Here is a 20,178-nt window from a genome sequence, read left to right as displayed (position 1 = left end):
GCAGCCTAATTCATAATTGCTAAGTCATGGAAGAAGCCCAAGTGCCCATCAACCCAGGAATGGATTAATAAATTGTGGTATAGGTACATAATGGAATATTATGCAGCCATAAAGAAAGATGGAGACTTTACCTCCTTCATGTTTACATGGATGGAGCTGGAACATATTCTTCCTTGCAAAGTATCTCAAGAATGGAAGAAAAAGTATTCAATGTACTCAGTCTTACTATGAAACCAATTTATAGATTTCTTATGAAAGCTACAACCCAATTATAGCCCAAGAAGAAGGGGAAAAGGGAGAGGGGAGGGGGGAGGATGGGTGGAGGGAGAGTAATTGGTGAGACCACACCTACAGTGCATCTTACAAGGGTACATGTGAAATTTACTAGGTGTAGAATATAAATGTCTTAACACAATAACTAAGAAAATGCCAGATATATTCACTAGTTTGATGAAAACATTTCAAATTGCATGTAAAACCAGCACAACATACCCTGTGATTGCATTAATGTACACAGCTATGATTTAATAAAAAAAAAAAAGAGCCAATTTACCAAAAACTGTAATTATAAATATATATAAAATAAACACTAGAGCTCCAAAATGCACAATGGCAAGACAGAAAAAAGAAATAGTTTTACAATAATAGTTGGAAACTTAAATACTCCATATCAATAATGCATAAAACAACAAAGATCAGTAAGGAAATACGGTAGAACCTCTCTAAGTTGACCACCCAAGAGACTGTAACAAACTGGTCAACAAACAGGGGTGGTGGCTCGGCGCCTATAGCTCAACCGGCTAAGGCGCCAGCCACGTACACCTAAGGTGGCGGGTTCGAATCCCCAGCCCGGACCCGCCAAAACAACAATGACGGCTGCAACCAAAAAACAGCCGGGCGTTGTGGCAGGCACCTGTGGTCCCAGTTACTTGGGAGGCGGAGGTAGGAGACTCGCTTCAGCCCAGGAGTTGTAGGTTGCTGTGAGCTGTAATGCCACGGCACTCTACCCAGGGGGACAGCTTGAAGCTCTGTCTCAAAAAAAAAAAACAAAACAGGGGTGGTCAACACACAGAAGAAGTAGGCCTACTGTACTGATATGTGCACGTGGTACATATCCAGTCTACAAAAATTAGATCAGACTTCTTTGCCTACTTGCCCTGGCAATGGAAGCCCGTTTACTGTCTAGGCGAATGTATGCTGCTTTGCAAACTATCTTACTCTCTAAGCCTATCTTTCTCTTTCTCAATAAACTCTGTTTCAAAATTGCCTTAAAAAAAGAAAAAAAACAGGCTTGGTGTCCGTAGTGCAGTAAGTAGGGCGTCAGCCACATGCATCTTGGCTAGTGGGTTCAAGCCCAGCTCAGGCCTACTGAACAACAATGACAATTGCAACCAAAAAAATATCTGGGCACTGTGGCAGGCACCTGTAGCCCAGCTAGTTGGGAGGCTGAGGCAAGAGAATCGCTTAAGCCCAAGAGTTTGAGGTTGCTGTGAGCTGTGATGCCATGGCACTGTACCAAGGGCAACATAGTGATAAGGGCAACATAGTAAGACTGCTCAAAAAAAAAAAAAGGAAAGAAAATAAAAGAGAAGAAAGAAGGCAGCACCTGTGGCTCAAAGGAGTAGGGCGCCAACCCCATATACCAGAGGTTTAACGGGTTCAAACCCAGCCCTGGCCAAAAAATGCAAAAAAAAAAAAAAAAAAAAAAGAAGAAGAAGAAAGGGAAACATCTGATTGGCACAATAAACCAAGAACAATTCTTTAAAAAAAAAAAAAGATAGAAAGAAAAAGAAAAGAGAATAAAGATAAAAACAAAGAAAGAAAGAAAATTAGGTCAAGGAGAAACAAAGCAAGCTGGCAGAGTAAAGACAGTGTCTTTGCAACTGGGCACAGGGAGATTGGGGAGACAAGACTCCAGGCACCTCTGGCTTGTGGGCTCTACCCAGAAACATCTCTTTAAGGGACAGAGGGAAGCACTAGGAGTTGGCAGGACCCCAGAAGGAGGAGGAAAGCAGCAGAAAAATGGCAAGTGGATGCAAATGGTCTGAGGCCGGTCTTGAGGGCTGTGGCTACAGCAATAGCTGTTACAGCAGCAGAGAGATTACAAATAGGGAAGGCCTTCCCTGTGGGTTTTTTCAGTTTTTCTGGACTTGGGCACTAGGTTGAGTTACCTTGAGAGAAGTTGAATGAGTGACCAAGTGCCTTTGAACAGTGCCCAGAGCCCAGGATTGAGCCAGGGAGGAATGGAGCCTTCAAAGTTCCACTGTAGGTCAGACACAGCCTTGTGGGAAATCTGCCCTGCAGGCTTGGCCCTAAGGGTCCCAGAGTGAGGTGCGTCAAGGGAGACCTTGAAGGAGTGAGCAAGTAACTATGAACAGCACCCAGAGGCTGGGACTGAGACTCCAGGGAAGAGCAGAGCTTTCAGTATTCAGCTACCGGCTCTAGTGCAAGCAACTAGTGGAGAACTGCCTTGCAGGCTCAGGCCTCAGGGGTGTAGAGTGAGGCCACTTTGGGTGCACTCAATAAATAGGTAGCCACTTCAGGAAAGATCCGGCTCTAGTGCAAGCAACTAGTAGAGAACTGCCTTGCAGGCTCAGGCCTCAGGGGCGTAGAGTGAGGCCACTTTGGGTGCACTCAATAAATAGGTAGCCACTTCAGGAAAGATCCAAGCTATACCAGCTTTCCTGGGAAAGCCTCTATTTAGCCAAGGGTCATGGTTTGAAAAGGCTGAGGCGTGGCTATTAAGCAGGCTCCTAACCCTGCAGAAATGTGAGGGCAAAGAAGTCAGCAGAGGACTCCAGTCTTCAACGTATACAGCTCTATCCGCATTGTAATTACGATCTGATACTCCCAAAGATCATCTGTTGCCCAGGCAATATTGAGTTAGATAGATAGATAGATAGATATTTTTTGTATTTTTTCCCCAAGATTTTTCCCCTGGATTTTTCTTTCTTTCATCACTTTTCTCGTGTACATATAACTTTTTATTGTGGCCTTCATTAATAATAAGAACTTCATTTTGGCCAGTTTTTCTGCCCCTGTTACTTGTTTTTTCCCCCAATTTTATCCTGTGAGATTTTTGTTTGTTTTAGTTTTATACTATTTTTGTTTTTCTTCTCTATTTGGTAGAGATGGGGTACTGTGTCTACTCAGGCTTGCAAAGAGCTGCAAACATCAAGGGAATCATGTGACCCAGTATCCTCACAGGTTGGGGTTTTTTAGATGTGGGTCAAATTACTGTACACCTCTATTACCACTCTCTCTTTTTGTGCCTTTATTCTTTTTGTTAATCTTCCTTTTTATTCCCCCCTTTCCTTTTTCTCTTTTTATATCTTTTATCCCTCCTTGCTCTTCAATCTTCTCTTCATTTTAGTCCTATACAGAAGGACACAACACCACTTTAGGTCAGAGGCACGGTAACTTAAAGAGCAAGAGAAAGTGTAAGGAAAAAGTAGGGCAAGGAAACACATAAAAAGAAAACACTCATGAGGAAAAAACAGCAGAAAAATCCTAGCAAAATGAAAAACCAGACAGGAGCAAACCTGCAAGGGGATCATGAGATAGCTACTGCATAGGACTCTACCTGAAAAGAAATGTTAGAAATTACAGAAGGGGAATTTAAAATATTGATGATAAAAACAATGAAGGAAATTGCTGAGAAAGTGGAAAATAACCAAAAGGAAATCCAAAAACAGAATCAAATAAGAGATGAACAACATGAAGAATATAAAAAAGATATACCAGAGCTTAAGGAATTGAAGCAGTCAATCAGGGAATTTAAAGATGCAGTAGAGAGTATCAATAACAGGTTAGAACATACAGAAGAAAGAATCTCAGAGACAAAGGACAAAGCTCTTGTGCTAACTCAGACCATTAAAGAGTTAGAAAAACAGAGAGAGAAAGCACATTTACTGACATAATTATAGGAATCATGAATCATCAAACATAATGAGTATCCCAAAAGGGGAAGACGGAGTTGCAGACCTACTAGAGGATATCATAAATGAAAATTTCGAAATATCACCAAAGATTCTGGCACACAACTGTTGGAAGTATAGCAACACGTAAGAAAAGATTCTGCAAGCCTCAAGCAATAAGTGTGAATTGACCTACAGGGACAAATCCATCAGGGTGACTGCAGACTTATCAAATGAAACTTTTAAAGACAGAGGACAGTATCTGACCATCTAAACCAGGGGTCCTCAAACTTTTTAAACAGAGGGCTGGTTCACTATCCCTCAGACCACTGGAGGGCTGGACTGCGGGCCCCAAGACAAGTCAGCTGCTAAGCAAGACAGGCAGCAGCGGGAAAAACACCCGGTGGGCCAGATAAATGTCTTAGGCAGGCTGCATGTGGCCCTCGGGCCGTAGTTTGAGGACGCCTGATCTAAAAAAAAACAATTTCTACCACAGAATTCTATGTTGTGATAAGCTAAGCATTAAAATTGATGGAGAAATCAAATTTTTCACTGATATGCAAAAATTGAGGAAATTTACCACAAGACCAGCACTATAGGAAAGAATTAAACCTATTGTGACCATCACAATGGACCACCAGCAAAGTAAACACCCAGAAACTAAAGGACAAAAACTAGCTTCCAATGATGAAAAAGGTAAAACTAAGGAATGGACTCCCACATAATAAAATGAATAGAACTCCACCACACTTACCAATTATCTCAATAAACGTAAATGTATTGAATTCTCCTCCATTAAAGAGGCACAGACTGGCTGATTGGATAAAACAAACACAAAGACATCCATTTGCTGTCTGCAGCAAACACACCTAGCCTCAAGTGACAAATTAAAACTCAGGATTAAGGGATGGAAGACAAATTTTCAGGCAAGCATAATTCAGAAGGAAAAAAGGGTTGCAATTTTATTCTCAGATGTAAGGAGTTTTGAAGGAACTAAAGCCAAAAAAAGACAAACGCAGATACTTCATATTAGTCAAAGGAAAAATAAAACAAGAAGACAATTCAATATTAAATATTAATGCACACAACTTAAATGCTCCCAGATTTATGAAACAGACTTGAATTAGTCTGAGCAATATGGTATATTATAGTATAAGACAGTCAAAAAGTGGAAGCAACTCAAATGTCCATCGACTGATGAACAGAAAAACAAAATGTGGTTATTACCCAATATAATGGAATATTATTTGGTAGTGAAAGAAAAGAAATGAAGTACTGATACATGCTACAATGTGGATCAACCTTGAAAATATTAAGCTAAGTCAAAGAAGACACATATTGTATGATTCCATCTTCATGAAATGTCCAGAAATATTTTGATTAATGGTCAGAATAGGCCACTCCATAGGGACAGAAAATAGATTAGTAGTTGCCACAGGATGAGGGTGGAGTATGGCCATTTGAGAGTGACTTACTAATAGGTATAGGGCTTCTTTTCAAGGTTAAGGAAATGCTCTCCTAGAATTCAATGGGATAATTGTGATGGTTATACAATACTGTGAATATACTAAATACCACTGAATTTTACACTTTAAAATGGTTAAATGGTGAATTTTATGTTATAAGGGTTTCACAACAATTTAAAAAATCTCTAACCATTAAATTGTACGTGTGAAGATGTAGACTAACACTCGGGTTATCGCTATGAATGATAAATGCTTAGAATGATTAAAATAAAGTAAATAATTAAATTAGTTGCTTTATGAAATAAAAAAGACAATTATAGCAATGAGATCATAAAAAGATTAACTCTATTCTACTCTAACCCACTTAAAATACTGCATTACAAAAAATAAACTTAATACCCACAAACAATAAAATATAGGAGCTGACCTATATATGCTGGAAAATCATGTTTTAACTAGAAATTTTAAAGACAAAGACAAAAGCAACCACAAAAAACATTGTATTGTAGTTGGTAAATTTGATTCTCACAGACGTATGGATTGACAAATCTGAAACTACATGTATAATGAGGAAGAACAAATAAGTAAATGGATAATGGACAGTGGGAGCCAGGATCCTCACTGTTGTAATAGCAAGTTGCAGATTAATTTTAAAAAAAGGGCAGGTAAATGAACCCTGTGGTACTGGATTACAGTGAAAAACACCATTATTAAATCATATTTAGTTTAATATATGCGTATACACACAGATTCATGGATTAGTATACACATACTATTTAGCTCTGTTCAGTGAAAGGACCTAGTAGTAATGGCACTTCAGTGCCCAGATCATGATTTGTAAATGCCATTTTCTATAAAAGGAAGCACGGCATCATCTTAAAGAAATGGCTGATCCTAGGGCTGGGAAAATATAACATGAACCTGGAGCATCTTATAGTACTAGAAAGTACTAAAGTGCTCAAAAGCTTAAAGGATGGAAACACATCAAAGGGTACTAGAACTAGATTAAAAAGAGCTCCCTATAGCCAAAATGAAACAATTTGAGAAATAAAATTAATAATGTAGTACTAATATTCAACATATATGCTAAAGATAGATGAGTCTATATTGATATAAACCAATGAGCAAATAAACAGATAAGAAGGATACATCTTTCTTAAAGAAAAAAAATCCAAATGTGTGTACATGCTGCCCACTTTAGGAGATGGAGGTTAATTTCTGGTATCCTCCCATTCGAGTAGGCTTGATTTATTAACTGGCTTCCAATGAACAGTGTAGGGACAGGTAACAATACCAACTCTATAGGAGAAAAACTGGGCAAACACTATCTTAACCAAGTGATGAAAGTGAGTTTCACCTGTGATGCCACGTGGACATGATTTATTCCCTGATACATGGCAAAAGGGTACTTCTCATATATTCTTTCAAAAGCTATAACCTCATTCTAATCACAAGAAAAACTATATATTCAGATTAATAAACACTCTACAGTGTACATTCTTTCAGAAGCCAAAACCTCATTCTAATCACAAGAAAAACTATATATTTAGATTAATGAACAATCTACAGAATATCTACCTATACAATATTCCTCACAACATCTGAGAAAATGAAAAATAAAGACTTAGAAACAGTCATATATCACAAGACACTGCAGGTGTGACAGGTAAATGCAATGTGGTACACTGGATGGAAAAAATTGGTGAAATTCAGATAAATGGTGGAGTTTGGTTAATAATAACAAGCCAACAATGTGTCAATTTCTTATTTTTGAAAAATCGACCATGGCAAGGTAAAATGTTAACAACGAGGGAACTGCTTGCAGAGTATAAGGGAACTTTCTAGGCTATTTTTTCAGAATTCTAAAATAAAACATTTACTAAAATGTCACTAAATAATAAAACATGGAAATGATAGAAGTTACCCTTCATGTTAAGAGTTTTAATTTCTTTTTTTTTCTTAATTTCCCATTAAAAAAAAAGGCACACTAAGCACCTGAAACTATTTTCAGTGGTTCCAAGAAAATCTTGTAAAATATCTGCTGTTCTTATTTCGTAAACCAAAGAACATACACTGGGGGAAAGAATCCCTATTCAATAAATTGTGCTGGTAGAAGTGGATAACCACATGTAAAAGACTGAAATTGGACCTGCACCTTTCTCTACCCACAAAAATTGATTCACGATGGATAAAAGATCTAAATCCAAGTAAGGCATGAAGTAATAAAAATCCTCAAAGAAAGTGTGGGGAAAACATTTGAAGATACTGGCCTGGGGAAAGACTTTATGGAGGAGAACTCTGTGGCAACTGCAACAACAACAAAAATAAATGAATAGGACTTAATTAAACTGAATGGCTTCTGTACAGCTAAGGAGACAACAACCAAAGGAGATACACAATTGGAAAAGATGTTCACATATTATCAATAGTACAACAGCTTGATAACTAGGATCCATAGAGAACTCAAATAAATAAACATAAAAAGAGTCAACAATCCCTTATATCACTGCACAAGAGAGATGACTAGAACCTTCTGTAAAGAAGATAAATGGGGCGCCGGCCCCCTATACCAGATGTGGCGGGTTCAAACCCAGGCCCAGCCAAAAACTGCAAAAAAAAAGATAAATGAATGGCTAACAAGCACATGAAAATATGCTCATTGTCACTAATCAGCAAAGAAATGACTGTGAGATATCACCTAACCTCAGTGAGAATGGCCCACATCACAACATCTCAAAGCCACAAATGCTGGCATGGATGCAAAAATAAGGAACACTTTTACACTGCTGCTGGGACTGCAAACTAATATAACCTTTTTTGAAAGGAAGTATGGAGAATCCTAAAAGAACTTGAACTATACCTCCCATTTGATCCTGCAATCCTATTACTAGGCATCTACCCAGAAGAAAAATAAATCCTTTTATCATAAGGACATTTTCACTATACTGTTCATTATAGCTCAATTTACAATCATCAAAATGTGGAAAGAGCCTAAATGCCCACCAGTCCATGAATGGATTAACAAGCTGTGATACATGTATACCATGGAATACTATCCAGCCATTAAAAAAGATGGAGACTTTACATCCTTTGTATTAAACTGGATGGAAGTCGAACACATTATACTTAGTAAAGCATCACAAGAATGAAAAAGCAAGAATCCAATGTACTCAATTCTGATAGGAGGACAATTGATGACCTAGTATATGTTAGAGGGTAGGGGAAGGGCAGTGCAGGTAGAGGGAAGAAGGGAGGCGGGTGGGAGGTTACAACGTGTGACACACCTCTTGGGGACAGGACACAATTATAAGAGGGATTTTAACTAACAAAAGCAATCAGTGTAACCTGGCTCTTTGTACCCTCAATGAATTCCCAATAATAAAAAAAAAGGAAAATTAGGTCAATGTAGGAAGCTGGTCAACTATGGAGGTTCTAATATATAGGACTATAAACTAATCAGACATAATTGATGCATAAAGAACACTCAGCTCAACAATGGCAAAATACACATTTTGTTAAGTGTATATTCTCAAAAATAGATCATATGAAAGGACACAAAGTCATCTTTTTTTGAGAAGAGTCTTACTCTGTTACCCAGGCCAGAGTGCCCTGACGTCCAATTAACTCACAGAAACCTCAAACTCCTGGGTTCAAGCAATCATCCTGTCTTAGCCTCATGAGTAACTGGGACTACAAATTCCCGCTACAATGCCCAGCTATTTGTTTTATATTGTTAGTAGAGATAGGGTCTTGGTATTGCTCAGGCTGGTCTCAAAATCCTGAACTCAATCAATCCTCCCACCTTGGCCTCTCAGAGTGCTAAGATTACAGGTATCAGCCACCGCGCCAGGCTTATAGATCAAGTCTTAATAAACATAAAATAACTGAAGTCATACAAAATATCTTTTCCAGTCAAAATGGAATGAAATTAGTAATCTATAACAGAAGACAACGGGAAAAAAATATGTAGAAACTAAACAAAACACGCCTAAACAACTAATGAATCAAATTAAGACATCACAAGGTGGCCCGGCGCCTATAGCTCAACCGGCTAAGGCGCCAGCCACGTACACCTAAGGTGGCGGGTTCGAATCCCCAGCCCGGACCCGCCAAACAACAATGATGGCTGCAACCAAAAAATAGCCGGGCATTGTGGCGGGTGCCTGTGGTCCCAGCTACTTGGGAGGCAGAGGCAGGAGACTCGCTTGAGCCCAGGAGTTGGAGGTTGCTGTGAGCTGTAATGCCACGGCACTCTGCCCAGGGGGATAGCTTGAGGCTCTGTCTCAAAAAAAAAAAAAAAAAAAAAAAAAAGACATCACAAGGGATATCAGAAAATACATTGAGATGATGAAAATAAAAACAGAGAATTCAAAAACTTATAGGATGCAGTAAAAGCAACACTAAGATTTATAATGGTAAATGCATACATTAGAAGAGAAGATCACAATCAAGAACCTAACTTTACACCTTAAGGAAATAGAAAAAGAAGCTTAAAATAAACCCTAGCTAGAGAACAGAAGGAAAAAAATACACACTAGAGCAGAGATTAATAATTGATGGATAAAACAGACATATAAAAAAGTGAGCACAAAAATAATGTTAACAAATGAAGAAGATAGGGTAGGTATATTAGTGTTCATTATTATAGTTCTTTATATTTAAAAATATTCATAAAATTTGTGGAAAATAAAGTTATTGAAAAGGATGAGAAAACATATGCTATGTATTATTCAAAACCAAATGTACACTTAAGATTTATATATTTCTCTGGAAGTAAATTTTGCATAGAAAGGAAAACATGTAAAGAAATACTGAACTCCAGGTAATGGTATGCATGCTAAAGTATGTGGGTTAAATGAAATATTGGCAATTAACTTTTAAATACATGTAAAGATGTACTGATGGATAGATTGTTAGATAACCAGGAATGTAACAAAGCAAATATAGTAAAACATGAATGGGAAAATCTAGGAAATGATTTCATGGGAATCACTGAAATTCTTTCAATCTTGTTGCATGTTTGAACTTCTCATAATATATTAGGAAAGAAAGATGGTGTGGCTACATTATCATCACATAAAGTATAATTCAGATGAAGAAAAATTACCAGACATACAGAGATATAAATACATAACGTTGAAGGGTGAATTCACTAGAAAGATGTAACAATCTTAAATGTACATGTACCTTACAAAGGAACTTCAAAAAATAGAAAGCAAAATCTGAAATAACTGTAAGGAGAAAGAGATACATCAATAATTAAAGTTGGGGACCTCAACATTCCCTAATTAGACAGAATATCACTAAAAAGAGAGGAACTAAATATAATAAACCAACAACATAACCTAAGCAAAATGTACAGACTATTTCACTCAACAACAGTGGAGTTTATACTGCAGACCATATTCTGTCTCATAGAATATCAGAAAATATTCTGAGTACATTAAAAATGAAAACAAAATACCAAAATTTGTAAGATGCTGTGCTTAAGTAGTATTCAAAGTGGCAAATTTTATACCTCTGAATGCATATATTAAAGAAGAAACAGTCCAAATTTACTTCAACTAGCTAGAAAAAGTAGAGCAAAGTAAGTTCAAAGGAGGAGGAACATAATAAAAGTAAGAATGAAAATCAAGGAAATAGAAAGATCAAACAATAGAAGAAAATCAGTGAAACACCAAGCTGTTATTTTTGAAAAGACAATAAAATTGCTAAACCTCTAAGGACACTAATCAAGAAGAAAAAAAGATACATAAATTACAAAAGAAATGAAAGATAGGACATCATGGTAGAGTCTATAAACAAGAAAAGATTATGTGGGAATATTATAAACAAATTTATGTGAATAAATTTGGCTACTTAAATAATGAATAATTTCATTTCAATTGCAATTTTTCAATTGCAAATTAGCAATTTTAAAGATAAAATTTGTCAAAGCAGATCCAAGGATGAGGTGGGTGGATGGCCTGAGCTCACAAGTTTGAGACCAGCCTTAGCCAGAGCAAGGCCCAGCTACTCAAGAGGCCGAGGCAAGAGAATTGCTTGAGCCCAAGAGTTTGTGGTTGCTGTGAGCTGTGACATCACAGCACTCTACTGAGGGCAACAAAGTGAAACTATCTCCAAAAAAAAAAAAAAAGATCAAAGCAGTCCTACATGTATTAAAGAAAAAGAATCTGTTTTTTTTTTAATCTGAAAACTCTAGGCCCATTGCTTCATTTGAGCACTCAATCAAACATATAAGAAAAACTATAGTATTTATCTTAAAAACACTCTTTAAGAAGACAGAAAGAGGAATAATTACTTAATAGGTATAATGTACACTATTCAGATAATGATTACACTGTAGGTCCAGACTTTACAACTATGTACCATATCCACATAACAAAACTATATTTATATTCCCTAAATATATGAAAATAAATAAATAAAAAGATGAAAAAGGAGGTAGAAAGATCCTCTTCACTATATGAAAACAGCAGACAATGTTATAACATGAACAGAAATCTAGACTTCCTACTTAACAATAAAGGTAAAAATCCTACTGAAATACTAGCAAGTGTAATACAACAATATATAAACTCTAATACACCATGACCAAGCAAGGTTTAGTCTAGAAATGCAAGTCTGATTTTCTGTCATTCCAACAAATGCATTAAAAAGCATTTGAAGAAATTCAGCATCTATTTATAATTTAAAAAGAGAAATAAATGATAGATTGGGAAGAAATTAGCAAAATGATTTTTCCTTACATACAAAATGAATGTATATGTAAATATCCTAAAGAATATAGCAAAAAAGCAATTAGAACTATTAAGTAAATTTAGCAAGGTCTTAAAACACAAAGTCATACCAAGATTACTTATAACTATACTTTCTGTAACATCAAAAAAAGTGATAAATTTAACAAAATATGTACTAGACCTATACAATGAAAACTCCAAAACATTGCAAAGAGAAATTAAAGGAGACCTAAGTAGAGACGTATATTCACACAACAGGACACAAAACATTGTCAAGATGTCAATTCTGGCCAATTGACTTTAAAGATTCAATACAATTCCAAGAAAAGTTCCCTAAGGACTTCTGTAAAACTCAAAAACATAATACTAAAATTTATATGGAAATGCATAGAACTGAGACTAGCCAAAATAATTCTGAAAAAGAAAAATAAAGTTGCGAAATCTATACCACAAAAAAAAAAAAAAAGACTTAAAATATCCCTTAGTGAGACTGAATCTAAGTCTGATCAGGCCTCTAAATCCTACCACCAGTTTATAGGAAATACAGACACCAATGAAACTACACCACAGGAACACAAATATTTTCCTGTACTCTGGTCACCAAAACTCAGAGTACAGGAAATTCTATACAAATATTCTGGTTTATAAAACAAATGAACTTATGGCCAGTCATGGTGACTCTTACCTGTAATTCTAGCACTTTGGGAGGCCTAGGTGGGTGAATTGCCTGAGCTCAGGATTTCCAGACCAGCCTGAGCAACAACAATACAGAAAAACCAGCCAGGTATTATGGTGGGCACCTGTAGTCCCAGCTACTTTGGAGGCTAAGGCAAGAAGACTGTTCAAACCCAGGAGTTTTAGGTTGTCACTATGAGCTAACATGATGCCACAGCACTCTACCCAGGGTGACAGAGTAAGATTCTATCTCAAATAGTAAATAAATAAATAAAAATACAAAAAATAAAATAAATGAACCATAAGAATGGGAGAAGAAAGTAACCATACATAGGAAAATTAAAAACACACACTAAATTTTCAATATTTTTATATTTATATATCAATATATAGAGAAATATTTTGTAAACATTTTATAAAATTTGGGATGACTACTATTAATAAAGGTACATTTAGCTATAATTTCCTATTTTCTCTATGTATGTATGTATGGTAACCTCTGGGTCATGCTGTAGATTAAAATGGATAAGAGATATAGCATCCAAATGCAACAGAGTATGTAGCTCGACTTTGTCAGGCTCCTCATCAGCACTGGTTTAAGAAACTGCTACTATGTTTCTGAGGAAATAAGGAAATTATATGTAATAATGGTATTGCAGTAATATTTAAACAGTCCTTATCTTCTGACAATATATTCTCAACTATTTAAAGATGAAATGATATAATTTCTGAGATTTCCTTCAAAATAATCTGAAGGTAGGAGAAGAGATGAAACGAAACTAGCCTTGTGTTAATAACTATTGAAGTTGGTTTAATAGATACACAGAGGCTTATTATACTATTCTTTCACCTATTACTTAAAAATATTTATAATAAAAATTTCATTAAGTAACTGAAATCCTTTACGGATTTAAGATATAATTTTGAAACACTTTTCTACCCCAAATACAGCACAATCATTTTGGTGATAAAAGAATTTCAACTCTTCCCATGTACTTAATTAAATTGTATTGCTGGGTTTTAAAGTTGCAGGCTCCTGCCAACAGGAAAATACAATTAAAACTAGAAATCTGTGCTATACTCTTGAAATACTCAAATATCTCTATGAAAGTTCTACCTCAAATTTTAAAAACCATAAATAATTTGATTACCTCTCTCAATTTTTCTCGTTCACGCTCCCTCTCAGCAATACGTTTTCGTCTTTCTTCTTCTTCCTTAAGAGCATTTTGTGTCTCTGTTCTTAGTTTGTCATCTTTAAGAATCTTTCGAATTTTCTTTCTGCCTTTTCCAGGAGACTTGGAATCATCATTTTCATCTTCCTCCTCCTCTTCCTCCTCCTCTTCTTCTTTTTCTTCTTCTTCTTCAGAATTACTCTAGAAAATTTAAATGATCATAGGTAAACAGTACGAAGTTGTTTAATTTATCCATTTATTACATATCAAGAAAAGATGAGAAAAAACAAGCTGAAATACATTAGAATTATTTACCAATAAAGAATGTTAAAAAAAATATCAAAAAATGGGCTAAATCCCAAAGCTGCAGATGCTGGTGCAGATGTGGAGAGAAAGGAACACTTTTACACTGTTGATGGAATTACAGACTAATACAGCCTCTTTGGAAATAAGTACAGAAAATCCTCAAAAAACTCATAGACCTTCCATTTCATCCCACAATCCCATTACTAGGTATCTACTCAGAAGAAAAAAAAATAATTGTATCATAAGGACATTTTTGCACTAGATTATCACAGTTCAATTTACAATCAAGTTGGAGAACATTTTCTTTAGTAAAGTATTACAGGAATGGAAATCAAGTGCCCAATATATTTAATACTAATATGAAGCCAGTAAACAAACAAATACACCCCCACATAAGAGAAATACTCAAATTCACGATGGGGGGAGGGGAAAAAGGAAGGGGGTTAGAGTACTCTCACCTAATGGGCACAATGTAAGGGTATATAGCACACTGCTGGGTGAGGGGCACAATTATCACAGAGACCTTACCTAAAAAACACAAATATTGTAACCTAATCATTTGTACCCTCATAGTAATCTGAAATTTTAATAAAAATGGGCTAAGGATTAGAATAGACAATTCTCAAAAGAAGATTTACAAATGGCTAATAAAAACATAAAATGATGCTGAACATTACTAGCCAGGTACAGTCGAATCAAAACCACAATTAGGTAACATTTTACACCTATTAAGATTCTTATTATTAAAAAACCAAAAAGAAAAAAAAGTAAAAATGTAGAAAAATCAGAACATTGCTGCTAGAAATATTAAATGCTACAGCCACAATATATTTAAAAGAATTAAAAGCAGGGACTCATATTCACAGTATCATTTTCCAAATTACCCAAAAAGGTTGGAACAACCCAAATGTCATATATAAAATGTGGTAAACACATACAATTGAGTATTATCCAGTCTTAAAAAGCAATGAAATTCTGATACATGTTATAACATGGATGAACTTTGAAAATATTATATCAATAAAATAAGCTAGGCACAAAATAACAAAGATTTCTATTCCATTTATATGATTTACTTAAAATAGACAAATTAATAGAGGCAAAAATGAAAACAGAGGTAACCTGAGGATAGGGAACAAAAGAAAATGGGGAATTAATGAGAAAAGAGTTTCTGCCTATGAGTGTAACTAAAACCACTGAACTGTACACTTAAAAATGTTCAAAAATTTCTTTTCTTTAAGAGATAAAATCTCTTACTCTGTGAACCAGACTCGAATGCAGTGGCATTGCCATAGCTCAAATGAAACATTTAAGATCAGCATTCAAACAATCTTCCTGCCTCAATCTCCTGAGTAGCTGGGACTATAGGCATACAACACTAAGCCTAAATTATTTTTTTTTTTGAGACAGTCTCACTATGTTGCCCTCGGTAGAGTGCCATGGCGTGACAGCTCACAGCAACCTCAAACTCTTGGGCTTAAGAGATTCTCTTGCCTCAGCCTCCTAAGTAGCTGGGACTACAGGCACCCATCACAACGCAGGGCTATTTTTTGTTGCAGTTGTCATTGTTGTTTGCCTGACCTGGGCCAGGTTTGAACCTGCCACCCTCAGTGTATGTGGCTGGCACCGTAACTACTGTGCTACAGGCGCTGAGCCAATTTTTTTATTTTTTAATAGAGACAAGGTCTCACTATATTGCCCAGGCTGGTCTCAAATGCCTGGCCTCAAGCAATCCTCATGTCATCTCCACCTATTACTGAGATTATAGGCATAAGCCACCAAGCCTAGCAAAAAAATAACACTCTTCCAAAAGAGAATTATGTTGACAGAATAAAACATATTTACAGACACTTTTTACTTAATGTAAATCTGCTTCCATACAAGAAACTCAAGTTGGTTAAGTGCATTGTCAGAAAAAATTTATTCACATATAGGTGTTTATTAAAGATAATGTTTTATGTCATCAGAAAATACAACACTTTGTATCACTTCCATAGCCTTATGGATCTAAAATAATATATTAGGATGGCTTAAAATTTCCACTAGAAATTAATGTACAGAAAAAATGATAATGCTCGAGTTAATACTTCTACATAGTTATACATTCAATAAAACAATCCTTCCACAAGTGGAAAATGTAAACGAACCAGTAGAATGTTAATTAACGAATGGAACAGAGAAGTTACAACATACTACTATAGTGTACTATACCAGTTATAATTCAAGCATATGGTAACCATCATTATTACCTTGTTTTCACTGGATAAATCTTCTTGAACTTTAATACGTCGTCTTTTCTTTTTCTGTTTATAACTCCGTTGATTTTCTTCCAATTCTGCTTTCTTTGCAGACCTTAAGAATCAAAACACAAAATAAAATACTTCATGATGAATTTCCATCAATGAATTATGCATTATTTTAGAACCATCCAACTTTTGGGTACATTCCTAAAAACAGCCAAAAAAGCCACATGTAGTGGCTCATGCCTTTAATCCTAGCACCCTGGAAGACTGAGGCAAAGAGTTCAAGACCAGCCTAAGCAAAAAAGGGAGATGCCATCTCTACAAAACATATAAAAAAATTAGCTGGGCATGGGTGGTGCATGCCTATAGTCCCAGCTACTCAGGAGGCTGAGACAGGAGGATTGCTTGAGCCCAGGGTTTTGAGGTTGCAATGAACTATGATGGTGCTACTATACTCTAGTCTGGGCAGCACAGTACAGTGACACCCTGTCTAGGGGGGAAAAAAACCCCACAGCCACAAACAAATTCAAAACAGATATTCTAATAGAAGGCTAACCCTCAATTTTAATCCAGTGATCAACCTTTTTAGGTATACAGAGGAGTAGGTTTGGTATATAAGTAGTAAGACAGAGGAAGGGACTTTATGACTGTTCTTCTAATGAGAAATATAAATGGCCAACATAAATATAAAAAAACATTCACCATCACTAAAAAAGAAGCAGACTGTAAAACTTGAATACTATTTTCTTCATAACAGATGACAGAGACATTAAAAAAAAAAAAACAGCAAAACTTTTGGTGAGGAAAAGTATTTCTGGCCTTAGAAATTAGTACACAAGGCTCGGAGTCTGTAGCTCAGTGGCTAGGGCGCCAGCCACATACACTGAAGCTGGCAGGTTCGAATCCAGCCTGGGCCTGCCAAACAACAATGACAACTACAACAAAAAATAGCCAGGCATTGTGGTGGGCGCCTGTAGTTCCAGCTACTTGGGAGGCTGAAGCAAGAGAATCACTGAAGCCCAAGACTTGGAGGTTGCTGTGAGCTATGATGCTACAGCACTCTACCCAGGGCAACAATGTGAGACTCTGTCTAAAAAAAAAAACAACAGAAATCAGTACACAAAACTACATTAATCCAAACCAAAAATTAGAAAATAACCAATGTTTGTAGGAATGTCAACAAAGTAGAACCCTTATGCACTACTGGTAGAAACATAGAATGATACAGTTGTTATAAAATACAGTATAGTATAGCAGAGTTCCTCAAAAAATTAAAAATCAAATCCCCACACTATCCAGCTCCATTTCTGCATATATACCCAAAAGAATTAAAAGCAGGGATTTAATAGATATTTGCACACCCATGTTCAAATTATTATTACAAGACCTAATTATTATTTACAAGAGCTAAAGGGTAAAAGCAACCCAAATGTTCATCAAGAGATGAACGCATAAACACAATGTAGTACTTTGCATCAGTATTCCGCTTTAAGAAGGATAAAAATTGGGCCAGGCTCCGTGGCTCATGCTTGTAATCCTAGCACTCTGGCAGGTCCAGGCGGGTAGAATGCGTGAGACCAGCCTGAGCAAGGGTAAGATCCCATCTCTACTGAAAATAAAAAACTGAGGCAAGAGGATCACTTGAGAGTTGGAGGTTGCTGTGAGCTATGATGTCACGGCACTCTACTCAGGTCCACAGTTTTAGACTCTCTTAAAAAAAAAAGGATAAAAATTGACACATGTTAACAATACAGATAAAATTCAAGGATATGATGCTATGTAAAATAAGCCAGTCACAAAAAGACACATACTGTATGATTCTATATATATGAAGTTCCTAGAATAATAAAATTCATAGAGACAAAACAGAATGGTGGCTGCCAGGAGTTGCAAGAAGGGGCAAAATGTAAGCAGTTGTTTAATGAGTTTTTCAACGTTGCAAGGTGAAAAGTTTTTAGAGATTTGTTGCAAAAAACTGCAAATGTATTTAATACTAATATATTATACTCTTTAAAATGAATAAAATGGTAAAATTTTATGCTATGTGGATTTTACCACCATTAAAAAAGTAATGAAGTACTGATATAGGCTACAACATGGATGAACTATAAAAATACTATGGTAAATGAAAGAATCCATTCATAAAAGGACACATATTAGGGCCAGGCATAGTGGCTCACTCCTGTAATCCTAGCACTCTGGGAGGCTGAGGCGGGTGGACTACATGCGCTCACAAGTTCAAAACCAGCCTCAGCCAGAGAAAGACCTCCTCTCAAAAATAGCCAGGCATTGTGGCAGGTGCCTGTAGTCCCAGCTAATTGAAGGCTGAGACAAAAGAATCACTTAAGCCCAAGAGTTTGAGGTTGCTGTGAGCTGTGATGCCAAGGTACTCTACCAGGGGCAACAAAGTGAGACTCTGTCTGAAAAAAAAAACAACAAAAAGAAAAAAGGACACATATTATATGAATCTATTCATATAAAATGTACAGAATAAGCAAATCCACAGAGATGGAAAGTATATTAGTATTTGTTAGGGGATAAGGGGAGGGAGAATAGGAAATAACTGCTAGTATATAGGGGTTTCTCTTGGCTGAAAAAAATGTTCTAAAGTTGGGGTGGCGCCTGTGACTCAGTGGGCAGGGCACCAGCCCCATATACCAAGGGTGGCAGGTTCAAACCTGGCCCCGGCCAAACTACAACCAAAAAGTAGCCAGGCATTATGGCAAGCGCCTGTAGTCCCAGCTATTTGGGAGGCTGAGGCAAGGGAATTGCCTAAGCCCAGAAGTTGGAGGTTGCTGTGAGCTGTGTGACACCATGGCACTCTACCATGGGCGATAAAGAGAAACTCTGTCTCCACAAAAAAAAAAAAAGTTCTGAAGTTAGATGGTAGCATGGGCTGCACAATTTTGTTAATATTCTAAAGACCACTATGTTCCACATTTTAAAATACTGAATTTTACATTTTGTGAATTATATTTCAGTTTTTAAAAACTATTATTGTATTTCATTATTTTACATTTCCCAAAGTATAATATATTACCATACTTTCAAGCACAATTTGGTAAGTAAAAAAATATGAAATCTTTTAAATCTTATAAGTGCAAATAGACATCTACATAGACATACACACCCATACTAATAAAAATATAAATAGAATGTTCATTTGGTAAATTGCAGAAGGATTATTATTATTCTGGGGAAAATTATAAAATCTTAGAATGGTTAGCATTGTCTAAAACACTATGCTAAGAAAGACGCCAAATTTTAAATAACTGGAAATCAAGATCAGTAACTGCATATATTGTAAGAATAAATACAATTTTATTACTATATTAAGACCAACAATTAGTATTCATTGAGAACTTACTATTTTAATCCCTTTACATGTACAGTTTCATTTTATGTGTACAATAGTCAGTAAAGTGAATATATTATGATCTTCCATTATACAGATGAGGAAACTGAGGCATACAGTACACATATACATATAAGGTAGTAAGTTAGATTGAGGCAGTTTGGCTCCAGAGGCCCAAAACAATCAGAAAGCAGATACAAGAGTGTTTTTGCACACTGAAAATCTACCCAGGATAGAACATACAATTCAACTATACGTAAGATATACTTATATGCTTCTTAAATTAGTATTTTTTTTTTTTTTT

General features: G+C 36.1%; 1 protein-coding gene across 8 annotated transcripts in view; it reads right to left on the bottom strand.

Moving 5' to 3' along the window:
* Positions 1-20,178, bottom strand: part of ATRX (ATRX, chromatin remodeler) — a 325,591-nt gene that overhangs the window by 148,097 nt on the left and 157,316 nt on the right. For all 8 annotated transcript variants that reach the window (XM_003800455.3, XM_023519447.1, XM_023519446.1 and 5 more), the window contains 2 exons: positions 16,526-16,628; positions 13,950-14,171 (listed from right to left, as the gene is read on the bottom strand). In XM_003800455.3, the coding sequence (XP_003800503.1) occupies positions 13,950-14,171; positions 16,526-16,628 (325 nt within the window). The remainder of the gene's footprint in view (positions 1-13,949; positions 14,172-16,525; positions 16,629-20,178) is intronic.

Source organism: Otolemur garnettii, unplaced genomic scaffold (genome assembly GCF_000181295.1).
Source record: "Otolemur garnettii isolate 467f Iridium unplaced genomic scaffold, OtoGar3 scaffold00175, whole genome shotgun sequence".
Lineage (NCBI taxonomy): Eukaryota > Metazoa > Chordata > Mammalia > Primates > Galagidae > Otolemur > Otolemur garnettii.
This window is presented reverse-complemented; position numbering and strand designations above follow the sequence as displayed.